The sequence below is a fragment of the Spodoptera frugiperda genome, chromosome 20, assembly GCF_023101765.2.
Source record: "Spodoptera frugiperda isolate SF20-4 chromosome 20, AGI-APGP_CSIRO_Sfru_2.0, whole genome shotgun sequence".
In the NCBI taxonomy this organism is placed as follows: domain Eukaryota; kingdom Metazoa; phylum Arthropoda; class Insecta; order Lepidoptera; family Noctuidae; genus Spodoptera; species Spodoptera frugiperda.
The window spans coordinates 7,392,683-7,419,678 of NC_064231.1; the positions used below are offsets into that span (position 1 = coordinate 7,392,683).

At 35.7% G+C, this 26,996-nt stretch overlaps 3 protein-coding genes across 6 annotated transcripts; all 3 read left to right on the plus strand.

Annotated features, from left to right (window-relative positions):
• The first annotated feature begins 1,004 nt into the window (after positions 1-1,004).
• LOC118261726 (uncharacterized) lies at positions 1,005-13,587 on the plus strand. Its single transcript, XM_050701518.1, has 7 exons — positions 1,005-1,339; positions 1,466-1,573; positions 2,075-2,709; positions 3,668-3,826; positions 7,252-7,924; positions 11,142-11,350; positions 13,037-13,587. The coding sequence occupies exons 2-7, from the start codon at positions 1,553-1,555 to the stop codon at positions 13,512-13,514; spliced, it is 2,175 nt and encodes a 724-aa protein (XP_050557475.1). The 5' UTR covers positions 1,005-1,339; positions 1,466-1,552; the 3' UTR covers positions 13,515-13,587.
• A 2,121-nt stretch (positions 13,588-15,708) lies between these two features.
• On the plus strand, positions 15,709-22,841 carry LOC118282347 (larval cuticle protein LCP-22-like). 3 transcript variants are annotated; one of them, XM_035603387.2, is made up of 4 exons: positions 15,709-15,863; positions 22,007-22,188; positions 22,296-22,467; positions 22,644-22,841. In XM_035603387.2, exons 1-4 carry the CDS (start codon positions 15,852-15,854, stop codon positions 22,725-22,727), a joined length of 450 nt encoding a protein of 149 aa, XP_035459280.2. In that variant the 5' UTR covers positions 15,709-15,851; the 3' UTR covers positions 22,728-22,841. The 3 variants fall into 3 exon arrangements, with proteins under 3 accessions (XP_035459280.2, XP_050557253.1, XP_035459281.1); XM_050701296.1 differs by lacking the exons at positions 22,007-22,188; positions 22,296-22,467 and adding exons at positions 15,955-16,136; positions 16,244-16,415 and having other exon boundaries at positions 15,710-15,863; XM_035603388.2 differs by lacking the exons at positions 22,007-22,188; positions 22,296-22,467; positions 22,644-22,841 and adding exons at positions 15,955-16,136; positions 16,244-16,415; positions 16,770-16,953 and having other exon boundaries at positions 15,711-15,863.
• On the plus strand, positions 21,828-26,419 carry LOC118282346 (larval cuticle protein LCP-22-like). 2 transcript variants are annotated; one of them, XM_050701295.1, is made up of 4 exons: positions 21,828-21,915; positions 25,291-25,472; positions 25,580-25,751; positions 26,104-26,419. In XM_050701295.1, the coding sequence occupies exons 1-4, from the start codon at positions 21,904-21,906 to the stop codon at positions 26,185-26,187; spliced, it is 450 nt and encodes a 149-aa protein (XP_050557252.1). In that variant the 5' UTR covers positions 21,828-21,903; the 3' UTR covers positions 26,188-26,419. The 2 variants fall into 2 exon arrangements, with proteins under 2 accessions (XP_050557252.1, XP_035459277.1); XM_035603384.2 differs by lacking the exon at positions 21,828-21,915 and adding an exon at positions 25,053-25,199.
• Positions 26,420-26,996: the final 577 nt, after the last annotated feature.

Consider the following 26,996-nt stretch of genomic DNA (forward strand, 5'->3'; position numbering starts at 1 on the left):
AATTTTTTCAGCATTGTTGCATTGTTGAGCATTGTTGTTGGATTTCGGATAAACTCATTAGTATTTTATATAAAATCTGCCTTGTTGGTCGAGTAAGTAGTAAATAGAAAGAGTAAGAGCAAGCGACTACCGGAATTGGGACTCGGGATCGATTCCCGGGTAGGGCAAAGTACACCCGGGCTTTTTTTGGTTTTTCAAAAATTTCTCAGTCGTAGCATGGAGTCTGAAATTGTGCCCAGTATATGGAAATAGGTTCACCCTCTATTACATGGGACTTATAACACACACAAATTGGTGCAAAATGGGTGTACATTGTACGTATAATGGCATTACTTGCCTTAATGTGCACCATTGCCTATCCTTTTGGGGATACAAAGCATGACGATCCACGATTTATATAAAAAACTTTGGGTAAAAAACGTTGGAAGAGAGAGTCTATGGTGAAAAAGATTCTAAATAACAATTAAATTAGCATGTACCGTCAATGCATTTGCAGTGACATACCGTACTTCTATAGGTGTCCGGAGATTAACTCATAGGACACGATTTTATATAATAATTAGGTTAAGTCTCATTTTACAAGTAAAAAATCAAACAACATTAAGATTTAAAAAGTAAAAACATAGTCAGTTTAGATTCTTTTTATGGAGTCATAACAAATATGTTTACTTAAATACAAAAATAACAAGGACATTCCTAAAATGAGCTCTTCCAATTTCAGTATAATGTTAGTAGAACTATGAACGTAGATTATTAATAATTAATAAATTCTAGATTTACACGTTTAAATGGAAATATTAAGAAAATACGACGCGTTATGTAACCACTTAGAGAATAATTTTATCTAGAAAAGTGCAAATGGCATAATAAAGTGGTTATAGACTACATATTTGTCTTTATAGATGTCACTCATGTCATAATACAGCACGTAGGTATCCCGACACCTACTTAAAGACGAGCGGACTAGATTTCGTGTGTCACCTAAGTCAAGCATGTTAAGAATCTACATGTGAATCAATAAGGTCTTGAGAGCGCAGTGGGCACTATATTGTTGCATTTTAATGATTTTTGTTTTATGCAAATCGATGTGTGAAGTGGATCTTCAAACATTCCATAAGAGAATTACGACTCTCTTGCAAGTCGGTCGTCTCAAACTGCACGGGGATTGCTCTGTTAGTGACTCAAATATTTTAATATAAAAAAGCAGCATTGAAGTGCAGAAGTGATTCATTAATAACGTTCATCCAAGTTGCTACGGAACTATTATAATTTATAAGCTATGCTAATACTTTTATCTGACCTCGTCACACCTTGATTTAAGGATTCTGTTCCACTTTTGGTACGTTTTAATACAATTTATTAATTAATTTAAATGTTAATTTAAATGTCAATGATGAAGGAGATGAATTTGACAATATAAATGTATATCCTCGGAGGTGCTAACCTATGACACTTTTTGATCTAGTTTCAGATCCGTAAGATTATTTGTGGAGTTAGCAAGCCGACTGTGCGACGATTTTATTCCGGTGACTACGAATATTTGCTGGTGAATATGTCGAGTGCTGTGAAATTTGTAAGTGCATTTTTTTATTTAATCATAATTCATATTTTTTTAAATATGCACAGATTGTAACCTCTTTTGATTTGTGTTTTAGAAAGCTTATTTAAATATTAATAATGTGTCATTTTAATAAATGATTATAATAATATTTATTCGAGAGACTTATAGTTGAAGCGCATTGTTCGATTGTTATCTAGAAAAACTATTTAAAATTATATTAGTATATTTATAGTATTTAAAATTTTGTTCTTAAGAGCTTAAATAACTTTTGAACCTTCTGCTTTGCTTTATATTAATGTTAGTTAATAATTATTTTTAAACTTTCAATAAACTGTACAATCTGAGTGAAAATAACGATCATTCAGGAATTTTCTTAATAAATTATTCATACACATAAAATACTCGCATGCCTTCAGAATGTTGGAACATAGAAAATAATGCGTATTTAAATTAGTGCATTAAACGTGTCAAGGTAAATATGTAATTAAATGAATATTCATGATTGAATTCCAGGTATTTGTGCTGTCTTTATGGGCGGTGATACAATGTTCGCCTTATGACGACGGGAAGTACCATCCAAAGAAATACAGAGTGTACGATGATGGAGGGTACTACAGGCCTTTGGATGAAGGCAAGTATATTCCCGGGGATGAAGGAAAGTACACATACATTTACCAACAAGGTTTATACCCGGAGGATGATGGCGACTACAGATACGTACACCAAGTTGGACCGAATGGTGGATTTGGGGGTAACGGCGGATTTGGAGGTAATGGTGGATTTGGAGGAAATGGGGGTTATGGAGGAAATGGAGGTTTTGGACCAAATGGACCGAATGGCCCCAATGGACCCCGAGGCCCTAAAGGTCCTCCCGGCCCACCTGGCCCACCTGGCCCACCTGGCCCTGGTGGTCGAGCACCAAACCGTATCGATTACATCGGTTCAAAGACCTATGCTAACAGATATCCCTACATTCATAAAGTCATCAAGGGTTTGGTAGATAAATATGTGTCAGACGAGGCTGTTAACTTTGGAGATGAATTCGAAGGAAGCACAAACCATTACAGAAAGGTATATGCTGATAAGGAGATTGCTGTGAAATGCAGATATCTGGAACCAACTCATAACCAGACGGAGTTTGTGACTCAGTAAGTAGAAATAAATATACTTTTGTATTTACAAACATGATAGTGCATAGAACTTCGTCACATCATAAAAGAAAAAAAATCCAGTTATGAATCTGAATTGGAATAACGGTACAACTCTGGTTTACTGGCACAAAAACTAAGAAAGAATTTTATTATTGTTTTTTTGCGATGTGTATTTATAGTTTGGTTTGGTGAATAGGGTAGATGACTAATTTTTATTTCAATGTCCGTTTTATAGAATATTTTAAAATATTTGACACGTATTTTTTATTTTCTTACGAAAACAAATACTTTCGAAGATGTATTTATTTGAAATATCGCGTGACGTCACTTCTAGGTATGTTTTATACGCAGATATGGCGTTGCTCTCACTCCTAAACTTTGATTCGTTTTATCTAAGTATTGTTATCTTGTATAAAAAATACGTGGTTAATATTTTGTCACTAACTGCCTAACTGACGGATTAAATAGAATTTTAATTTTTATATCCCGTCATCACCCTTTTCTGTACGAAAAGTGTCATAGAAAGAATACGCCTTTGTTTACGATTGTTTCTTACTGTACTGATTTGATATCTCATTTCTGAACTATCAGTTTTTATTTGTTTAAAACCCATTTCCTTTATACTTTTACATTATTGAGAAGTTAGTTATATACAGTCAATATAAGTATTATTGCGATTGAAATCTGCTTTTTTTTTGCATTTTATATATTCAAATGGGTTTCACACAGTATTTTTATTTTGTTTTAGTACCTTTATTAAAATTTTGAATCATATAGTTTTGCCTGGTGATTGGGTTGACCTATACCCATTTTACTTCGTCTGGCCTTTAGGAAATATTTTTCTAAATTAGTTTAAAAATAATGATGTGTTTAAGCTATTTACAGAAACGAATATCTTTTCATTTCACCTTTAACTTGTCTTTGTATTAAAAACTTTAATATTTTATCTTTCCAGATATCCTCCAACGCTGAAGCTCCCTCATGGTGAAAAATTCGGTTCCTACTACAGTTTCAGAGGCACCAAAGTCCTAAATACTGTGAAAAATTCTCTAACAAACAAAGTAAAGCTGGAGTACGAAGTATTTGTAAGAGTTGTGGATACAACTACAGAGTGAACCAGTCATTATATTTAATGTATTATAACCGTGATATTTATAAAACTATATGATTTGGCATTAATGTTAATTAAAATATAAGCTGTAAAATATTTAAATGATGTTTTATTATTTCTTGATTGTAAAATATTTAGGTGTTTGTCAACGCAGGTTGCGCTTTTCAACATACATACATAAAGACCCTGCTCTTTGTTAAAGGGTCGTTTTATTGGTAGCAGGTATGGTCAATATATAAATAAATTAATGTAATTTGGGTGTTAAAAGGGAGTTGGTGACCGCTGAGCTTTATTGCTTTGTTGACTAATTTCTGGTAAATACCTTGGGGTCTTAGGGGAAGTTTTGTTTGAAGTTTCTTTTTTATTGTAATCTTTTTATGAGTCCTCACTCATAAAAAAAATTGGTATCAGCCAATCTGATCTAGATAACAATATTTTGTTTATGTTTTCTTGAATATTCGTTAGATGAAGTATTTATCAAATTATGCTAGATATGTTTACTACACTAGTGCACCCGATCGTTATAACAAATATTATTACTAAAATTAGATGTAAGAACCTATGTCTAAACAAACATTGTTGATAGTATTTTCTACCATCTTATAACATACTAAAGCAGAAGAGTTTGTTTGATTGAACCTGCCAATCTGTGGAACAACTGGTTCGATTTAAAAATATATATATATAGATTTTGTGTTGGATATTCCATTTATTGAGGATGGTAGTAAGTTATAAAATATAACGCTACGATCTATAGGGGGCTGAGCAGAAAGTAGCTAGTTTTTAATAAAAATACAAATCTCATCATCATCAGCTGAAAGACTTCGTGTGCTGAACTAGGATTATACTCTAGTAAGTAATATGTTATTTTTATCTAAGTTTTGTAGTTCCGTTTACGGTCTATTAAATAACAAAAGAAGCACTAGCGTAGAAGAAACTCTGGGTCGTAAAAGATAAAATAAAATTGCACTAATAAAGATAAGTAAGCGAAACTAAGATAAGGAGTATCAAAACATTCCATAATATTAATTATTGTATCCAAAACAAACAAAAGTTTGACTTAATGAGGCGCTTTACAAGTTTACAACGCAAATGCTTTGATTTGGAAGTTTTGGATATTGGTATTTATGGTACGATAAGTAGCGTATTTCCCAATATATTATTCAATACCTTTTTGCCCAAGTTTACGGGAAAAACAAAAGTTATGTTGTGATTTACCCTTAAAGTCGTATGTATAAAACGAAAAAGAAAAGTAAATGATATTTAACTATTTATTTATTCCTAAACAGACAAAGACATAAGAGGCATATTCAATTATTCCTGAACTGAGCTGGTTGAACACGGAAGAAGTAACAAAAGAATACAATTTTCAAACTTTCAGTACATTTTCATAGAATTAAGTATTTATTAGTTTTCTTCTGCAAAAATATGATTTTATTGTTACCTATACATTTGAATTACAATTTGAATCCATAAAATCACGAGTAGGTATATATATAATTCTTTCAATGGAATTTTGATCGCCTTCACGTCGATTTCCGTTCGTGGAATATGCGCTAAAACGTGCATTTTACAGGAAAACCACACAATAAATTGCAAAAAATATCAAACCACAAGATTATCGTTAGTTTCCAAAAAGGATATATACTAAAGCGATTCACTTATATCGTTGTAACAAACATGAAACAGGATAAAGTATTTGACCTTCAAATAAAAATGCAGTAAACAGAAAAAACCGGCCAAGTGCGAGTCGGACTCGCTCATGAAGGGTTCCGTAACAGCAAGTAGATGACATAATATAAAAGTTGTAAAATAACTTGGTTTTACATAGTGTTTGTATGAACGACAAAGTTATATTTGCGGTTTTTGAAATTATTTTATTTCTCAAAAACTAATAATGATATCTCGTTCAAACCAATTTTCGTTGTTAGTTTCTATTAAAATCTACAGCATACATTTTTTTCAGTTTTCTCGCTCTCTTATTTTAAAAGTTAGAAGGGGGGGACACTCATTTTTCCACTTTGGAAGCGTCTAACTTTCAAACGATTGATTTTGACGAAAAGTGGTTTTAGGAACCTTAATGTCTTTTTTAAAGACCTATCCATAGAAACCCATCACGGATATGTTAGCTGAAAAAAATTTTTTTTTGAATCAGTTCCATGTATGGAGTGCCCCCCTTTAATTTTTAAATTTATTGATTTTTATTCAAAATTCGAATAGCGGTCACCAAAATACATCATCTTACAAAGTTTCAACTATATAGGCCCAACAGTTTCGGAAATAAATGGCTGTGACATACGGACGGACGGACGGACGGACGGACAGACGGACAGACGGACAGACATGACGAATCTATAAGGGTTCCGTTTTTTGCCATTTGGCTACGGAACCCTAAAAAACACATTCTTTCAAACTTGTTTCAACAAAAATGTTACAGATACATAATATTAAAGATGTTCTTCGTTCTATATTATTCTAAAGGACATTAAAATACGAGATCAGAGTTACGTAATATCAGAAAATATGTTGGAATATGATAATAAAATCTTCATTAATATTTATAAACTTTTGCTTCGCCTTTTTTGGATATGGCGATAAATTCTTTTGTTTTTTTTTTGTTTCTGGGTGTGAGCAATATTGAAGAGAGATATTGGAGTGTTGTGTTCACGCTTCCTGGTTGTTAATTCTGTCATGGTGTAAACTTTTGGCAATTTGCATTGTTTTTTATTTTGTTTATTTAACAATAAGGTTTATGGCATTTCAACCAAAACATGCCTTTGGTAATTAATTACAAATATCCTATCACTTTTACGTGTATAAAACACAACAATAAAATGGAATTCAATTTAACTGGTCTATAGAAATTTGTACATCAATTACAAATAAAAAAAGGATTTTTTTAATATTTTTTGGTAAAGAAAAAATATATTGGACCGACGTAACTTGCAGATCATTCCACAATAAGAAGAGTTCCTGTGCTGTGGAGGTAGTTTAACGTTGATATTATACACTCATATAGATACTTGAGTACCTTTACAATGAATTCGGGATCGGTGCTCTCGACATTCCAACCCAAAAGTTCAATAACCAACAGAAGTTTAAGAACCATCAATAAATAAAATATGACTTTAAGCACTAACTAACTAACTAACTGCCGAATTACTCTTATTATTTATAACTAGCTTCCGCCCGCGGCTTCGCCCGCGTGAAATTAGTTTTTGTCAATCCTGGTCCTTTATGTCTAAGAGACTCTTACAGGGGCCAGCCTCACGTTGTGTACAAAAATATTTTTAAATGACCTAATTTAAAACATTTTTGTACATAATGTTGCTGCCGCTCGGAATTAATTAAACGTCGTCTACGTGTTTCTTCGGAGGTCTCTGCGGCTATGTACGAAGCTTGACGCTCAGCATCTAAGATTTGGCGAGCTTGGGTCTGCTGAGAGGTCTCAGCAGCTCTTTGAGCCCCGTGACGCTCGGCATCAATGACCTGGCGAGCTTGGGTCTGCTGAGAGGTCTCAGCAGCTCTTTGAGCCGCGTGACGCTCGGCATCAATTACTTGGCGAGCTTGGGTCTGCTGAGAGGTCTCAGCAGCTCTTTGAGCCGCGTGACGCTCGGCATCAATTACTTGGCGAGCTTGGGTCTGCTGAGAGGTCTCAGCAGCTCTTTGAGCCGCGTGACGCTCGGCATCAATTACTTGGCGAGCTTGGGTCTGCTGAGAGGTCTCAGCAGCTCTTTGAGCCGCGTGACGCTCGGCATCAATGACCTGGCGAGCTTGGGTCTGCTGAGAGGTCTCAGCAGCTCTTTGAGCCGCGTGACGCTCGGCATCAATTACTTGGCGAGCTTGGGTCTGCTGAGAGGTCTCAGCAGCTCTTTGAGCCGCGTGACGCTCGGCATCAATGACCTGGCGAGCTTGGGTCTGCTGAGAGGTCTCAGCAGCTCTTTGAGCCGCGTGACGCTCGGCATCAATGACCTGGCGAGCTTGGGTCTGCTGAGAGGTCTCAGCAGCTCTTTGAGCCGCGTGACGCTCGGCATCAATTACTTGGCGAGCTTGGGTCTGCTGAGGGGTCTCTGCAGCCCTTTGTGCAGCATGACGATCAGCGTCTAAATTATGACGGGTCTGCGTGTGCTCAAAAGTTTCAGCAGCCCTTTGAGCTGCGTGACGCTCGGCATCTAAAGTCCGACGGATCTGTGAATCCTCTTCTGATTCCAGTGTTCTAGCAAGTTTAGCAGCCCGAGCTCTGCTAGAGCTATTAGCTAAATTGGACTTTCGTTTGCGAGGCATCGTAGAAAAACAAAAATGAAATGAATCGAACAAAACAGATGTACAGATTAAGATTTATTATATTAAAAAAAACCTTTAATAAGCACCTACTCGGTAAAAATGATGCGCTCATCCCACGGCGATGTCAATTAAACACATCGTCCGTCACGTTTAAATGGAAAAAAAGTAACTAAGAAATTAAATTATCAATATTTATTTACAACCAATGCATAAAAAAGTAGGAGGTTAGTAGCTTAGGTTAGTTTTACACCTACTACGACCTCTTAGATTAATTAAAAAAAGGAAATAAAAGCAAATCGGATTTTTTTAAAGTAACGGAAACTATCTTACCTACTTTTAACTATGAACTAAAAGAAATATCAAGTATGTACAAAATTAATTTACAGGACCTAATTAATAAAAAACACTTAAAAAGTTATACGAAACAAAAAAAATAATTTTACTGGATCGAAAAATGTAATTCTCTATAGCGCAAATTTCTCTAATCGCATGCGTCCGACAACGACGTCTGCCCTCACGTGTCTGCCCGTTCGGGTAGGCATAGTTAGATTCGTGCGCTCCCCCACCACACGACAGCGCCGCGCCGTTGCCTGCCGCAGATGCCGCCACACTTCGGCGAATGTGCGCGACGACGACCGACGGCAGCGGCGGCGATGCAGAGTATTCGTTAAAAGGAATTTAAACTTCAAAAACGAACTTTTTTGTAACTTGATACACCCAAAACTTCTAAATTACATGTTCCTAGGTTCAGTGATTAAGATTTCGTATACAAAAAGTTTGGCTTTGTAGTTCCAGTTCCGAATCCGTTCCGTTCGAATTTCGGGAATTCCGTTTGTAGAAAAATTCTGCACATCCTTTGAGACCTACGTACCAAGATTCATGGTCTTATCTTCAATTCAACCCCTATTTCACCCCCAAACTGGTAAAAATTTCAAAATGCTAGAACAAACGATTTTTTGTTTCTTATGACGTGATATTTGACGAACTTGCATACTAACTTTCAACCCTTATTTCACCCCTTAGCTGGTCGAAATTTCAAAAATGCTAGAACAAATGTTTAATGATTTCTTATCAAGTGCTTAAATATAAAGTTTCATGGTTTTATCTTTTAAAATTAAGAAATCCCATACAAACTTTCAACCTCTATTTCAACCCCTTCATCCCTTTTTTTCGAAATAAAAAGTAGCCTATGTTCTGTCTCAGGGTCTAAAGATTGTCTGTACCAAATTTCATCAAAATCGGTTGCGAGGTTTAAGCGGGAAAGCGTAACAGACAGACAGACAGACAGACAGAGTTACTTTCGCATTTATAATATTAGTTGGGATAGTTGGGATTTGTATTATTTTTGAATTTGTCCAAATTAATAGACACGTATTTCTAAATTAAACACGTACTGCCTTGTTACTACTCTACTACCAATTATAGGTTCTATTTCTAGATAAAGTAAACTATTTATTTCATTATTTGAAATCTCCTCTGTAATTACAGTATGGAGCGTTGTCCCCAAAAACTAATTGGATTAAGGCCAAGAGAACGCAAAATATAACAGAGTTTGAAAGAAGCTTTTGAAGGATTTTATTTAACTAACTACCTGGCCCGCAAACTTCGTACCACCGCAAACACTTTTTTCTTACCTTTTGAATCTTGTCTGGACTTCAACAAATAATTCAAGACCAAAATTTGCCAAATCGGTCCAACCCTTTTTGAGTTTATTGTATTTGATTTTTTATATATAGAGATGTACAGATAGGTAAAGTTGATTAGGATTTTCAGTTTTAGATACATGCTGAAGCTAAAAACACACTAACTCAAACCTAAGCACCAGATAGGCGATTCTTCAGTCCATAATAATATCTTAGTCATTTGTTAAGCACTTATGATACCTGTATAGTCTTTTTGAAAATGAAAACAAAAGTATTTTAAAATGCTGTCAAAACAAGCTCTCGTTCGTTATTTTAAGGTAGAACACTTATACTTGTCAAGTTTCTAGCAATAGTATGGCTACAGTGGGCGATATAGTCCTCGAGTGATCTAAGTATTCCACTTTGGGTGTGGTCAGTTGTATAATATATCACACAGCGGCCCAAATAAGCCTCTTCGAACGCCTTCACAAAACAAAATTTACATTTTTTGCAATTTAAACGTAGGTATTGTTGCAATAAATACTCCATTTAAGAATTTGACGATCGTATATAAAGAAACGATAGGCGTAAACGATTTATTCTATTGTTAAGAAGCTAGGCGTAACAATGAGGACGATCACTGTGAGTAGGAATAAGGGATTTTGTTCATTAAAATAATTGTGATAAAGCCTAACTATGAAACTACGCTTTACAATAGGCGTTCAGTTTCACAAGTTAGCGGATAATTCGATTTTGATTATACCAATAGTTTGCTTCTATTCTATTTGATACAAATGCTTTAGTTAGTTATTAATGTAAAAAAAAGAAATATAATAATCAGCCAAAACCACACGAAATAAAATTGCCAATTCAATAAAAAAAGCTCACTAAACCACTTAACTGACCACCTGCAACATTTTTTCTTTGAAACGGTGACGTGTAATTTGATATTGAAAAAAAAATTTGGTATTATCTATTAAGTACAAGCTACTTCTAGAGCTAAGAAATAAAAATGAAGTTTGTTAGTAATTAAATGAATTTACAACTGTTCCCTAATTAAGCTGCAGTTAAGTTAAACTAGTGAAACTTAAACCTAGATTTAGTGTCTCAATTAAAAAGTTACAACGTGATTAACACTAAACTATAGAGTACCTACGTGTTTCTAACATATCTATTAGTTATTACACGTCATCTTTCATGAAACACTGAAATAGAAACTCTAAATCATCACCCTTAAGAACATTAGTCCAATATCTCCTACACGTTTACTCACAACTATAAGTCTAGCTGCAACATTTCGCGCTAATCATCTAGGCACTTTCCAAATTATAGCATGCTTTAGTATTCGCAAAATAACCTTAACAACTTCTAAAATGGTTTCTAAGTAATAATTGTGACTTTTAACATTTCAGTTCATTGTCTTGGCCTTGAGTGCGGTCAGCTTTTCCCAAGCTGATGTAAGTCATGTGGTGAACGACGGTCGGTACCATCCTGAACTCTACGGAGGCTACGATGGGCGTTACCTGGCGGGAAGGAATGGCAAGTACGGGTCGATCTACAACGCGTATCAACCACAGTACTATCAGGCGCTAAGTCGTGAGCTTTTGACGCCCATAGACAGGTAAGACTATTTGTTGAACTATTTAGGGTAATTTTAGGGTATAATTGTGTAATACTATAGCATTAGTTTGTATAATTTTCTAGCCTCGATTATAAATACTAGTATTTATGCGTGCAACTACTGGGTATGAGCAGAATCTAGAAACTCCTGAAGTTTAAAATTCATATGTTTGAATTTTATGATACTTTGAATTGAAATCTTTTCGTATGGAATCTGGATATTTGGTTAATTAGGTATTTAAATGGGGTATAATAGATGGTTCTAATTCTTACAATTATTTGAAATTAAAAATATTTAAGTAATGAAATGTTCCTTCATTGTTTGGTAAATATTGGCTTAGTCGGGTAGCTCACGCCCATAATACCCATAATAAATACTTAATTTGTGTTTGTGGAATCGGTATCAGTTATTTCTCTAGTTAAAATATTAGTCTCAATAATTATAGATCTAAAAAGAGTCTGTAGAATTGCTTATCACACATTAACAGCCTATAAGTGTCTACTGCTGACCAAAGGATTCGTCTGACACGGGAAAGTTAGAATATTAATCGCCACACTTGCTTAATGGGTTGGCGACTTCAACATATTCATAATTATATAGTATAATCCCTGTTTCCTTTTATATAACTTGGAAAAAAATATATTGGTACTTGCCGTTGGTAGATTTCGAACCCGTGCCCTCATGCATAAGAAGCGGGCGCGGGCGTCGTGAACCTTCGCGCAACCATGACTTACATACTCATACTAGTTTTGAACTTAAGATAACTATATAACGTGAGTGTTTTATGTGTCTTATGTTTATTGAAGTGAAAGTATTCAAAATTGTGTCTAATTTCAAAATCCCTTAGTTATAAAATTCATTGATGCAACTATCCATAGACTATATTTAGCAATCATACTTACCAACCGCGATCTAATCACAGTGTCTTCAAACAGGATTATATCAATGAGCAAAAACTAAATGTCAAGCAGGAAGCGCCCACATTTGCATAGTTCAGGATTACTATTGAACTAATGCCCTTTAAGATCTTAGGTTCCAATACTTGGGTATCATTTGGTTGATAAATTAATAAGTCTGATATTTACCAGGAAGATCGCAACGCAATTCAAAATAATATATTCGAAACGATATTAATTGCCACGCTCTATAAATCTTGATATTTGTGACTTAAAATATGATCCTATTTTAAACACAATGCAGAACTAAAGTCATGAGCTAGATAGCACCTGCTAAAAATATTATTTAACAATATTTTCAACACTCTTTAAATGTCAACAATAATCTTCATTTTATTCAACAACCAAGGATATTGTATTACATTTGAACCGTTTGTGGAATAAATCTAAAAATATAATTCCTTTTAATATTTTAATCTGGTAGTTGGAGATGAAATGTGTTTACTGATTGTATCTCGTGTGAGGTGTTTAGTACATCCGCGTAGCTGCCAGTCCGCGCCCAACGTGACAGATGACATTACCCATGACAGTTCAAGGACGAACACGTGTAACGAATTCGTAATTAAGGCGTGGGTCTCTGGTCTCACCACAGCTCTTTCCAAATTAAGCTGATTATTATTTATTTGATTAATCCAATTTACGACAGAATTTTTGTAATCATAGTTTTGAAAAACAAAGATATGTTATGTACAAAACATTTGAGTAATCAATTTATTTTAATCTTTCACAGCGTTGAACAACAGGCTTTGCCTACATCAGCAGTGTCATATCGCACTCCATTCGCCCCTGTGACTTACCGCCCGTTCGTGTACTCAACCCCGCAGCCGTTCGCTTTAAGCACCAAGGCTCCTATAGTTTACCAGAAGTCTGTCACTGAGAAGACACCTGTAGTCTACCAGAAGTCTGTCTCCCAGAAGGCTCCTGCAGCTATTTACCACAAGTCTGTCTCCGATGCTGCTGCAACTATCTTAAGAGAAGACAGGACCTACGATGAAAACAATTACCACTACGCCTACGAAACCAACAACGGCATTGCCGCTGAAGAGTCCGGAATTGTTGACGCTTCTCACAATGGAGTCGGTGGAGGTACCAGGGTTAAGGGATTCTACGAATACATAGGCGATGACGGTCTTAAATACAGAGTCGACTACATCGCCGACGAGAATGGTTTCAGAGCGAGCGGAGCTCATCTGCCCAAAGCCCCTTAACCAAATTAGTCATAATAAATTAAATACGACGTAAAATATTTCGAGAGCACAAATTAAAAAAAATTAAAGCATCGTTGTTTTATTATTATTTTCAAAAGAGGTATTTTAAGCTTATTCCTTACCTGCGCTTTTATAGCCCGTAGGCGGAGCCACATCCTTTGCCTTACAAAGCATGTCTCAGTTTATTGGGTAATCTCGATGAGGCATAATACTAAATGGAATTACCATATCTTTACAAGTACTTTGACTCTGTTGAGGTTATGAAAGCTACAATTGATTATTGATAGAATTTGTTGTATCGCTTAGTCATTCTGTTAAAAATATGTAAAACCTATGTAGTTATCTCGGACTTGTGATTTTGACAGTGACACTATAAATTAAAACTAATTGTTGTAACATTCTTAATGTGTGAGTCACAAGCGAGTCTAGACAACTCTTAGCCTGTTTCGGTTTGATGAATAACAGCTGACGATGGCGTGATGGCTTCGGTCAATTCAGTTACATTAAAAAAAGTATTTCCGTTAACGTAGATGTAAATTTTAGACTTCTAGAAAGCTCTATATAAAATTAAGTATATTATGCAGGAATCCTTTGAGTTTCCTGTTTAACTGACTTATTATTAACAGATAGAAATGATTTCTTTGAGCGCTGAAGAATCTTTATAAAAAACATATAATGAGGCTGTCAGTTTTTGCTACAATATTTTGCAAAAACTCTTTAGGATAGGTAGGTAATCCATCAACACTAAAAACTAGTTTAAAATTAATCATAAGGCAGGATGATTAAAAGAAGTTAATGGATTCATTACAACTTGTCTGTTTTTAATGCTAGATTGTTCAAACACAAATAGCTTTAGGAGCTACGGACTGTCTAGCGGGTTACCTTGGCTCCGGATTGAATAGCAGAAATAGGAACGGGGTTGTTTTTAGTCAGTATGTGTCTGACACTCCCTCTCGTCTCGCTCAAGGCAGGAGAAGAGATCAGATGATTTCCCCCTCAAAAAAGCGTACATAATTATATTCAACTAGTAAACCTCGCGAACTTTGTTTCGCCTTGAAAATTTTTCTGCTCATCTTTGTTATTTATTTATTACATAAGACACTTCTATTAACCATAAAAATCCAAAAAAAAGAATTTGCGAAATCGAAACTTGCGCTTAGAAACACAGTCAGCGATTCATTATATATTAAAGACTAACATCAGGCTTGCATGAGGAATTAGATGCATGAGCATAATGCAAGGTTTCGTTCCTATTCGATTGATAACTGCAACAAGTTTTCATAAGTAGTTGAATTTCGATTCGAAATTTTTTTAGAAACTAACTTATCAATGTACCTTAAGAGATAGATTACATTACATACATATGTATGTATGTATAATTTACCGTTTAGATGAAGACTAAAGGATAAATATCCTATAAGTATAAAATGTTTCTTATAATATGTAAGTTTAATGGTTATCGACCCCAGAGCCTCGGAGGTAATTAATGAGGCTATCTGCGTTAATCGAGATCTGCATCTAGAGTCAAAGGTTAATACGATGAGCCAATTAACGAACAAATTTTTCTTCAGAAAATGTAATTAATTTTAAAAGCTTGTAAAGTGCAATTTATTTTATGAACGAAATTATTAATAAGTTCATTGAAATAATAACTATAAATAGAAATAGTCTAAACTATAAATTAATTAAAAAAATAATATAATAATTAAATTAATGAAGCAATTATCATGAAAGACTACATAAAAATCAGATAATAAAATTGACGATTTAAGTTAAGATATAGATTTAACATATATTGAAATAAAAAGTATATTAACTTACAATGTTTTAAGTTCGGTATCTACAATGAAGTACGAATTTATAAATTAATTAATTAGTTCAAAATGATTTACCCATAAGTATATTATTTTTATGAGTAGGCATGCAATTATGGATTTGACTTCATAGTTGCTAATTACTTTTGAATAATTTTGTTCCCGTATTTTTTTTGGTTTACCTGATACACACGTAACGATGCTTCGTGACCAATCTCCTTGACTATCACCAAGTGACTGCACTAGAACCTATTTCGATATGTTTTTCACCATATCACGATTAAAATATATTTGGTATTCAATTTCGTATGCGGTCGATGCTTTCCGTTGACAACTAAATGTTGCATCTTTAAGTAATTAATACATATGCAAACATTTTAACAATATCAATGCCGTCTTGCGTAAATAAATGGATTGGATTGGTATAAAAGTATCAAAAAATCTTCAATAGACATCAGTTAACAAACGATCATCAGATCTACTCATCTTTTCTTAAAAAGAAAAAAAAGCAATCTTTACAAAAATGAAATTCGCTGTGAGTATAACAAGTATAAGAAGCATTGTATTGAATTATCTTCGGGTTTGTGAGATTAAGATTTTTCTAAAATTTTATTATTTTTCTTCAGTTGGTTTTCGCCGCCACCATCATGGCTGTCTCAGCCGCCGGATTCGACCAGTACGGTCGCTACAAGCCCGCCGCCCCCTCCAAGCCCGCAGCGGTTGCCAGCCGCGTCTCCAGCAGCGACCAAGCTGCCAACGTCCTCCGTTACGACAACGTCATCAACCCTGACGGCAGCTACAGCTACGCGTATGTATCTCATACATTCTTATTATTTCTCAATCATAAATAATAACATTGAATTTTTACATATTATTCTTGTGTCCATTTTTATAATTCCCTCTTATTTTTTACAGTCTTGAAACTGACAACGGTATCGCTGCTGCGGCTCAAGGAACCCCCAGAGACTTCGGCGGCAACCCCCCAATAGTCCCAGTCGTCTCCCAGGGATCTTTCTCATGGACCTCTCCTGAGGGTCAGCCCATCGTCATCTCATACGTCGCTGACGAGAACGGATACCAGCCCACTGTAAGTATCAGTGTTTGACAAACTATACAACATGGTTGCTAAATTAAGGTTTATTGATGACCATTATAGCTCTTTTAAAAGCGGATGTGATCCAAATGCCAAAGCTTCCGTAATTACAAGAAAAAAGTAACAAAACTCGTCTAAAAGTCCCAGGAGTGTCCATTGATCACATTTGGATGAACTGGTTAGAGATACACATGAGCGAAGGAGATTATGTGCGGGAAGACGAAAGGTTGATATGAATATTGAACACACATGTCAATGTTGTAAGACTGTTGCATAAAACTTTTATACTGATTCCTGAATTTGTATGCTTTCACTTGTTAAACTGACATTTGCTTTTTATATTTGCAGGGTGACGCCATCCCTACCGCCCCCGCAATCCCTGAAGCTATCCTCAGGTCCCTGGAGTACCTCTCCAAGGTCCAGAAGAAGTAAACGACGAATAAACTAGTTTGACCAATTTAAATCAACCACTGGACCACGATTTCATTAACTTTTGTATATAGCTGCATTTCGTACTTCATTACTTATGAATGTTAGTACTGAATAATCAAAACGATGCCTATATCGTTCATAAGCAGGACGTGATATTTAAATTGGAAATAAATTATTATTTAAGTATAATGTTTACGGTTTACAAATTAAGAACATGCATTAAAAAATATCAACTAATTTTCTGTTTTATTCCCTTACTTTTGATACCTTCCTTATAAAATTAATTTAAATGAATCAGAGAATTAACCTAATTAAAGAAGATATTTCAAATATTAAAGAAATAGCTGACAAATATTAAATGAAATTCATAAATACCTTGCCATTGTACTACAACAACTTAAATTACCTAATTAAAATAATAAAAAAAATAACAATTTTGGTGCGAATGACAATTTTGGCCTCATGTATTTGCATACAAATAAAAGATAATTCTATCTTCCTTAAAGATTTAAAATTATTAAGATCAACATATGGCTATAGCAATAAATCGAAAATGTATAAGTGTACATTTTTGAAGTATGGTGATGATTAAGTGATCATCATCATAGTTCCCATAATCCAGCACACACATACCATAATAAAAAAAATGTTACAGTAGGAGTTAACGTTAAGATTACCAATATTTTAGTAATATTTGATTACTAGCTTCCGCCCGCGACTTCGTCCGGGCGGATGTTGGTCTTCGCGTGTATGTTTTATTACTCCATTTTGAGTAACTTTGACAATGACATATATCTATTGGACCCAAATACGGCTAGGCCCATAATAATTAAGGAGATCCCTGTATTGAGCTACTGCTATTGAGCTCGCGTTCTGTAGTATAAAACTGAAAAAAAAAATCTACGTATTTTTCCAGGATATAGGTATTTTATAATTTTGTATGCCCAGGATAGTAAGGTATAATTATATCAAGTTTCATCGATGTCTGAACATACAGACAGACAGACAAAAAAAAAAATCACATATTTGGGTTTGGTATCGATCCAGTAACACCCCCTGCTATTTATTTTCAATATTTTCAATGTACAGAATTGACCCTTCTACGGATTTATTAAATGTATAGATATAGCAAAGCTAAGAACAGCTTATTAGTCTAGAGGAGCTGACAAGGAATGTTCTGAGCTCCCAAAATCAAAAAGGAATGCCAAGAGGAGCACAGTCTTCGTTTTCCAAGTTGCACAAATGTGATCTCTTTAAACGTAAAGCACACTCATACTAAGGGTACAGGATGCAATTTGAAACAGAGATTGGGAGTTGAATTACTGTCAACTTTAACCCACGGGTACGCGGGCGAAGCCGGTGGCAGAAGCTAGTTAAGTTTACATAAAGCTGTATGTATCTCCCTCTGCCCCGCAGGTGGGGAAATCGAGACTTGCGCTTAGAAACACATTCAGCGAATCATTTTTACTAGTGGTCGCCTAGTGGCCGAAATTCGACCATATATGATTTAATTTACAATACCACTTAACGTACGTTGAAGGATAATTTTTATTTAACTCAAACTCTTTTATAAAACTCTTTTCATATGAGACGTGAGAATATCATCGCAATGTCTATCGATTTTGACGTTTTGTCAAATACGATCAGATACTATGCATGTGTGTGTAATGTTTTATTTATTGATTTAATGTACTTTATAAGTATTATTTTTGAAAAATATTAGCGTTCTGTACTTCTCCTACACATAAACTATAAGTGTACCAAATTTTATGCTCCTACGTCCGCGCAATTATCGTAAAAAGTGGTCCAAAGTTTTTGCATCACGTATTAATATATAGATATTTTACAGCAGCACCATGCTTGTGGCTTCATCAAAGAATTGACGGTTCCTGTTGTTTCTTTAATTCAATTTGTCTTGCCATAAATATTGTAATAAAGAAAAAAATATTTTTTAACTGCGAATAACATTTATTACTTTGACAGTGTGTTAGTTTAATACATAAATATACAACAATTAAAAATATAAAAAGCTTATTCGAAGTGGTCTCCATTGGCTGCAATACAGTCCTTTAAATGTTAAGGCCAGACGCACTCGGTCCATGGGAAAATTTTTCACTGCCAATCGTATAGATTGTTTTAGGGACTCCAAATTATCATGGCGTTTAGAGCAAGCTGTACTCTCTAAAACTGACCATAAATCATAATCCAGTGGATTAAGATCGGGACTAGACGATAGCCAGTCTTCAGCTCTGATGAAGTCCGAAACGTTCCCTTCCAACCAAGACTGCGTGCACCGAGCTTTATGACCCGGCGCCGAGTCTTGCTGGAAGGACTATACTTGGTTATTGAACATGGTGATGTTAAGAGGCTACCTTCTCAAGAATGGTATCTTGATACTTGTGCCGATGTTTTGATAGAAATATGGCTCAGTCACTCCTTCATAGCTAACACCCCACCAAACCATCACTGAAGTCGGATAAAGTCCACGTTGCACTCTGTCGATTAATTGGGAAGCTTCCTTAGAGCTTTGAGCATATGTAAATACGCTCATGTTGTTTGTTAAAATGTTGCTCAACTGTAAAACTTTTTACACCCGTAAACAAAATTTTTCTGTGATCTCCCTTTTCGTACCGCTTCAGTAGTTGTTTCGATTTTACCACACTATTATTCTTTAAATTGTCATTTAAGAAATAACCAGTGCGTCTCCTATAGGCTGCAAGTCCTAAGCCATCTTTTATAATACGCGACATTGTTCTTGGTGTTATCCCAACTAGCAATCTTCTGATAAAATCTTTTGCTTTCGGACAGGATTTCTTCGAATTCTTTCGCTTACTGCTTTGGCTACCTTTTTCGTACGAACACTACGTGAAAGGCCAGATCTTTTTCTGTCACAAACAGAGGAAGTCTCATTGTACCTATTAATAGCCCGGTACACAAACATTTTTTACTAATACCAAGTGTATGGAGAGTTTTAAAAATTGCATTTGGCTCCATACCTACTTTGTGTGATGCAATCACAGCGATTCGGTTCTCTCTATCACCCATCACTCCATTTTAATATTATCGCAAAATATTGTACAATGTATTGGCGCTAAAATGAGAAAATAGAATTAACAATCGTAAAATAAAAAACCGGCCAAGTGCGAGTCGGACTCGCCCATGAAGGGTTCTGGTTCTAACAGCAAGTAGATGACATAATATAAAAGTTGTAAAATAACATGGTTTTACATAGAGTTTGTATGAACGACAAAGTTATATTTGCGGTTTTTGAAAATGTTTTATTTCTTAAAAACTAATAATGATATCTCGTTCACACCAATTTTCGTTGTTAGTTTCCATTGAAATCTACAGCATATATTTTTTTCAGTTTTCTCACTCTCTTACTTTAAAAGTTAAAGGGGGGGGTTAAATTTTTCCACTTTGGAAGCGTCTAACTTTGGTTTTAGAAACATAATGTTTTTTTTAAAGACACCCATTACGTATATGTTAGCTGAAAAAACAAATTTAATCAGTTCCATGTATGGAGTGCCCCACTTTAATTTCTAAATTTCTAAATTTTTATTCAAAATTCGAATAGCGGTTACCAAAATACATCATCCTACAAAGTTTCAACTATGTAAGCCCAACAGAAATAAATGGCTGTGACATACGGACTGACGGACGGACGGACAGACAAACAGACAGACATGACGAATCTATAAGGGTTCCGTTTTTTGCCATTTGGCTACGGAACCCTAAAAAATTACAGATTTGAAATTCACATGTAATATTTTTGTTCTTAAGTGTAACAGTATGTATGGCCAGACTAAGTGTAATAAAAGGTTTCATTCCTATTTGATTAATGACTGTTTAGGGAACAGAGAGTAAAGTTACCTAAGAAAAGGAGGATCCTCCGACCAGGCGAGGTGATCAGCCTGGCGGGCTTTCTGCCCAACTGTTGTTCGTTGGGATTTTCTATCCGTGTTAATTCGCATGTAAACTTCGTATGTGCGATGCAGGATATTTGTGACGTCATCCGTTGATTTGCTCGTCGATAGTCTATGTGCGACTTCTGTCATCTGTCATCTGTCACTTGTCAGAGTGTCGCCACATCACTCCCCCCCAAGACCGGAGGTCGATCCTGTTGAGACGGCTGTCGATGCTTGAGATGAGCGGTGCCAGAGCCAGTGAAGAATGTCCCTAGTTCCAGTGAGTCGGAACTGTGCCGCTGAATGCCCAGTGAGTCGGGTGCGCGGTGCAGGGTGATACTCCAGTGAGTCGGAGTAATGAAGCTCGCAGTGTCCCACAGTGAGTCGGGGAATAGATGCTGCGAGGGTAGGTGCGTAGTGGCTGGCGTCTGCGTTGACGGGAGGAAGACGTCCTCAGACCGTGTGCAAAGTGCTGTTGCCTAGACGCTGATGAGGCCGTAGGGAAGAACCAGGCTGCATATCTTCGATGTAGCGTGTGGTGGTCCCTGATAAGGCCGAGGATGCTGGTTGGCTGCGACTTGATTACCGCTCAGCGGAGAAGTGATGGGTGAGGGAGATGGCGATGAGGATGACGGTGCTGATCTGCTCCGTGAAGGTTGGTTTCAAAAATGACGGATTCGAAATTCACATGTAATATTTTTGTTTTTAAGGTAACAGTATGTATGGCCAGACTAAGTATAATGAAAGGTTTCATTCCTATTTGATTAATGACTGTAACAAGTTTTCATCAGAAAAAAATTAAGAGTTTTTATAAGTAGCTGAATTTCGATTCGAAATTTTCTTATAAACTAACTTATAACGCACCTTAAGACATAAATTACAATATCATACATATTTATAATTTACCGTTAAGATGAAGAATAAAGGGAAAGTCGATGCTTTCTGTTGACAACTAAATGTTGCATCTTTTAGTAATTAATACATATGCAAACATTTTAACAATATCAATGCCGTCTTGCGTAAATAAATGGACTGGATTGGTATAAAAGTATTAAAAAAATCTTCAATAGACATCAGTTAACAAACGATCATCAGATCTACTCACCTTTTCTTAAAAGAAAAAAAAAACAATCTTTACAAAAATGAAATTCGCTGTGAGTATAACAAGTATAAGAAGCATTGTATTGAATTATCTTTGGGTTTGTGAAAATAAGATTTTTCTAAAATTTTATTATTTTTCTTCAGTTGGTTTTCGCCGCCACCATCATGGCTGTCTCAGCCGCCGGATTCGACCAGTACGGTCGCTACAAGCCCGCTGCCCCCTCCAAGCCCGCAGCGGTTGCCAGCCGCGTCTCCAGCAGCGACCAAGCTGCCAACGTCCTCCGTTACGACAACGTCATCAACCCTGACGGCAGCTACAGCTACGCGTATGTATCTCATACATTCTTATCATTCCTAAATCAAAAACAATAACATTGAATTTTTACATATTATTCTTGTGCCCATTTTTATAATTCCCTCTTATTTTTTACAGTCTTGAAACTGACAACGGTATCGCTGCTGCGGCTCAAGGAACCCCCAGAGACTTCGGTGGCAACCCCCCAGTAGTCCCAGTCGTCTCCCAGGGATCTTTCTCATGGACCTCTCCTGAGGGTCAGCCCATCGTCATCTCATACGTCGCTGACGAGAACGGATACCAGCCCACTGTAAGTACCCAGCCCACATGAGCGAAGGAGATTATGTGCGAGAAGACAAAAGGTTAATAATTATGAATATTGAACACACATCTCAATGTTGTAAGACTGTTGCTTACTTTTTATACTGATTCCTGAATTTGTATGCTTTCACTTGTTAAACTGACATTTGCTTTTTATATTTGCAGGGTGACGCCATCCCCACCGCCCCCGCAATCCCTGAAGCTATCCTCAGGTCCCTGGAGTACCTCTCCAAGGTCCAGAAGAAGTAAACGACGAATAAACTAGTTTGACCAGGACGTGATATTTATATTGAAAATAAATTATTATTTATAATAAGAACATGCCATTCCGAATGGTTTCCGTGATTAAAAAATTATCAACTATTTTTCTGTTTTATTCCCTTACTTTTGATACCTACCTAATAATTTTAATTTAAATTAATCACAGCATTATCCTAATAAACGAAGATATTTCAAATATTAAAGAAATAGCTGACAAATATTAAATGAAATTCATAAATACTTTGCCATTGTACTACAACTTAAAGTACCTAATTAAAATAAAAAAAAAAACAATTTTGGTGCGAATGACAATTTTGGCCTCATGTATTTGCATACAAATAGCAGATAATTTTATCTTCCTTAAAGATTTAAAATTATTAAGATCAACATATGGCTATAGCAATAAATCGAAAATGTACAAGTATACATTTTTGAAGTATGATGATGATCAAGTGATCATCATCATAGTTCCCATAATCCAGCACACACATACCATAATAAAAAAAATGTTACAGTAGGAGTTAACGTTAAAATTACCAATGTTTTAGTAATAAGTATTTGATTATATAGCAAAGCTAAGAACAGCATATTAGTCTAGAGGAGCTGACAAGGAATGTTCTGAGCTCCCAAGATCAAAAAGGAATGCCAAGAGGAGCACAGTCTTCGTTTTCCAAGTTGCACAAATGTGATCTCTTTAAACGTAAAGCACACTCATACTAAGGGTACAGGATGCAATTTGAAACAGAGATTGGGAGTTGAATTAATGTCAACTTTAACCCACGGGTACGCGGGCGAAGCCGGTGGCAGAAGCTAGTTATTAAGTTTACATTATTAAGTTTACATAAAGCTGTATGTATCTCCCTCTGCCCCGCAGGTGGGTGCTCAACTGTAAAACTAGTTGACGAATAAGTCGACTGCAATACAGTCCTTTAAATGTTGAGGCCAGTTATCAATAGAAGCACGCACTCGGTCCATGGGAAAATTCTTCACTGCCAATCGTATAGATTGTTTTAGGGACTCCAAATTATCATGGCGTTTAGAACAAGCTATACTCTCTAAAACTGACCATAAATCATATCCAGTGGATTAAGATCGGGACTAGACGATAGTCAGTCTTCAGCTCTGATGAAGTCCGAAACGTTCCCTTCCAACCAAGACTGCGTGGACCGAGCTTTATGACCCGGCGCCGAGTCTTGCTGGAAGGACCATACTTGGTTATTGAACATGGTGATGTTAAGGGGCTTAACTACCTTCTCAAGAATGGTATCTTGATACAGTTGTGCCGATGTTTTGATACCTTTTTCACAAAAAAAGGCTCAGTCACTCCTTCATAGCTAACACCCCACCAAACCATCACTGAAGTCGGATAAAGTCCACGTTGCACTCTGTCGATTAATTGGGAAGCTTCCTTAGAGCTTTGAGCATATGTAAATACGGTCATGTTGTTTGTTAAAATGTTGCTCAATTGTAAAACTTTTTTCACCCGTAAACAAAATTTTTCTGTGACCTCCCTTTTCGTACCGCTTCAGTGGTTGTTTCGATTTTACCACACTATTCTTCTTTAAATTGTCATTTAAGAAATAAGCAGTGCGTCTCCTATAGGCTGCAAGTCCTAAGCCATCTTTTATAATACGCGACATTGTTCTAGGTGTTATCCCAACTAGCAATCTTCCGACAAAATCTTTTGCTTTCGGACAGGATTTCTTCGAATTATTTCGCTTACTGCTTTGGCTACCTTTTTCGTACGAACACTACGTGAAAGGCCAGATCTTTTTCTGTCACAAACAGAGGAAGTCTCATTGTATCTATTAATACCCCGCCCGGTACACAAAATTTTTTTACTAATACCAAGTGTATGGAGAGTTTTAAAAATTGCATTTTGCTCCATACCTACTTTGTGTGATGCAATCACAGTGATTCGGTTGTATAATGTATTGGCGCCAAAATGAGAAAACACAATTTTATTATTAACAATCGTAAAAAAATGACAGATTCGAAATTCAAATGTAATATTTTTGTTTTTAAGTGTAACAGTATTTATGGCCAGACTAAGTATAATGAAAGGTTTCATTCCTATTTGATTAATGACTGTAACAAGTTTTCATCAGAAAAAAATTAAGGGTTTTTTTAGCTGAATCGAAATTTTCTTAGAAACTAACTTATCAACGTACCTTAAGACATAAATTACATTACATACATATGTATAATTTACGGTTAAGATGAAGAGTAAAAAGTAAGTCGATGCTTTCTGTTGACAACTAAATGTTGCATCCTTTAGTAATTAATACATATGCAAACATTTAACAATATCAATGCCGTCTTGCGTAAATAAATGGATTGGATTGGTATAAAAGTATCAAAAAAATCTTCAATAGACATCAGTTAATAAACGATCATCAGATCTACTCATCTTTTCTTAAAAAGAAAAAAAAAACAATCTTTACAAAAATGAAATTCGCTGTGAGTATAACAAGTATAAGAAACATTGTATTGAGTTATCTTTGGGTTTGTGAGAATAAGATTTTTCTAAAATTTTATTATTTTTCTTCAGTTGGTTTTCGCCGCCACCATCATGGCTGTCTCAGCCGCCGGATTCGACCAGTACGGTCGCTACAAGCCCGCTGCCCCCTCCAAGCCCGCAGCGGTTGCCAGCCGCGTCTCCAGCAGCGACCAAGCTGCCAACGTCCTCCGTTACGACAACGTCATCAACCCTGACGGCAGCTACAGCTACGCGTATGTATCTCATACATCCTTATCATTCCTCAATCAAAAACAATAACATTGAATTTTTACATATTATTCTTGTGCCCATTTTTATAATTCTCTCTTATTTTTAACAGTCTTGAAACCGACAACGGTATCGCTGCTGCGGCTCAAGGAACCCCCAGAGACTTCGGCGGCAACCCCCCAATAGTCCCAGTCGTCTCCCAGGGATCTTTCTCATGGACCTCTCCTGAGGGTCAGCCCATCGTCATCTCATACGTCGCTGACGAGAACGGATACCAGCCCACTGTAAGTATCAGTGTTTGACAAACTATACAACATGGTTGCTAAATTAAGGTTTATTGATGACCATTATAGCTCTTTTAAAAGCGGATGTGATCCAAATGCCAAAGCTTCCGTAATTACAAGAAAAAAGTAACAAAACTCGTCTAAAAGTCCCAGGAGTGTCCATTGATCAGATTTGGAGGAACTGGTTAGAGATACACATGAGCGAAGGAGATTATGTGCGGGAAGACGAAAGGTTGATATGAATATTGAACACACGTGTCAATGTAGTCAGGCTGTTGCTTACTTTTTATACTGATTCCTGAATTTGTATGCTTTCACTTGTTAAACTGACATTTGCTTTTTATATTTGCAGGGTGACGCCATCCCCACCGCCCCCGCAATCCCTGAAGCTATCCTCAGGTCCCTGGAGTACCTCTCCAAGGTCCAGAAGAAGTAAACGACGAATAAACTAGTTTGACCAATTTAAATCAACCACTGGACCACGATTTCATTAAGTTTTGTATATAGCTGCATTTCGTACTTCATTACTTATGAATGTTAGTACTGAATAATCAAAACGATGCCTATATCGCTCATAAGCAGGACGTGATATTTAAATTGGAAATAAATTATTATTTATAATGTAACGGTTTACAAATTAAGAACATGCATTAAAAAATATCTACAAATTTTCTGTTTTAATCCCATACTTTTTATACTCACCTAATAACCCCAATGTAAATTAATTAGAGCATTATATACTTAATTATCAAAGATATTTCAAATATTAAAGAAATAGCTGACAAAAATTAAATGGAATTCAAAGAATAAAAATACCTTGACATTGTACTACAACAGCGTAAAGTAATTTAAATAATAAAAATAAAAAAAAAACAATTTTGGAGCGAATGACAATTTTAGACTCATGTATTTGCATACAAATAGCAGATAATTTTATCTTCCTTAAAGATTTAAAATGATTATTAACATCAACATATGTTGACTATTGACATATGTCAATAGCAAGATATTGAAAATTTTCACTTGATCTTCTTCATAGTTCCCATAATCCAGCACACTCATACTATAATAAAAAGGTTTGTTTTGGAGTTAATGTTAAAATTATCAGTATACCTATTTGATTATATAGCAAAGCTAAGAACAGCTTATTAGTCTAGAGGAGCTGACAAGGAATGTTCTGAGCTCCCAAGATAAAAAAAGAATGCCAAAAAGTGATAAAAAAAGATTGTGCAGTCTTGGTTTTCC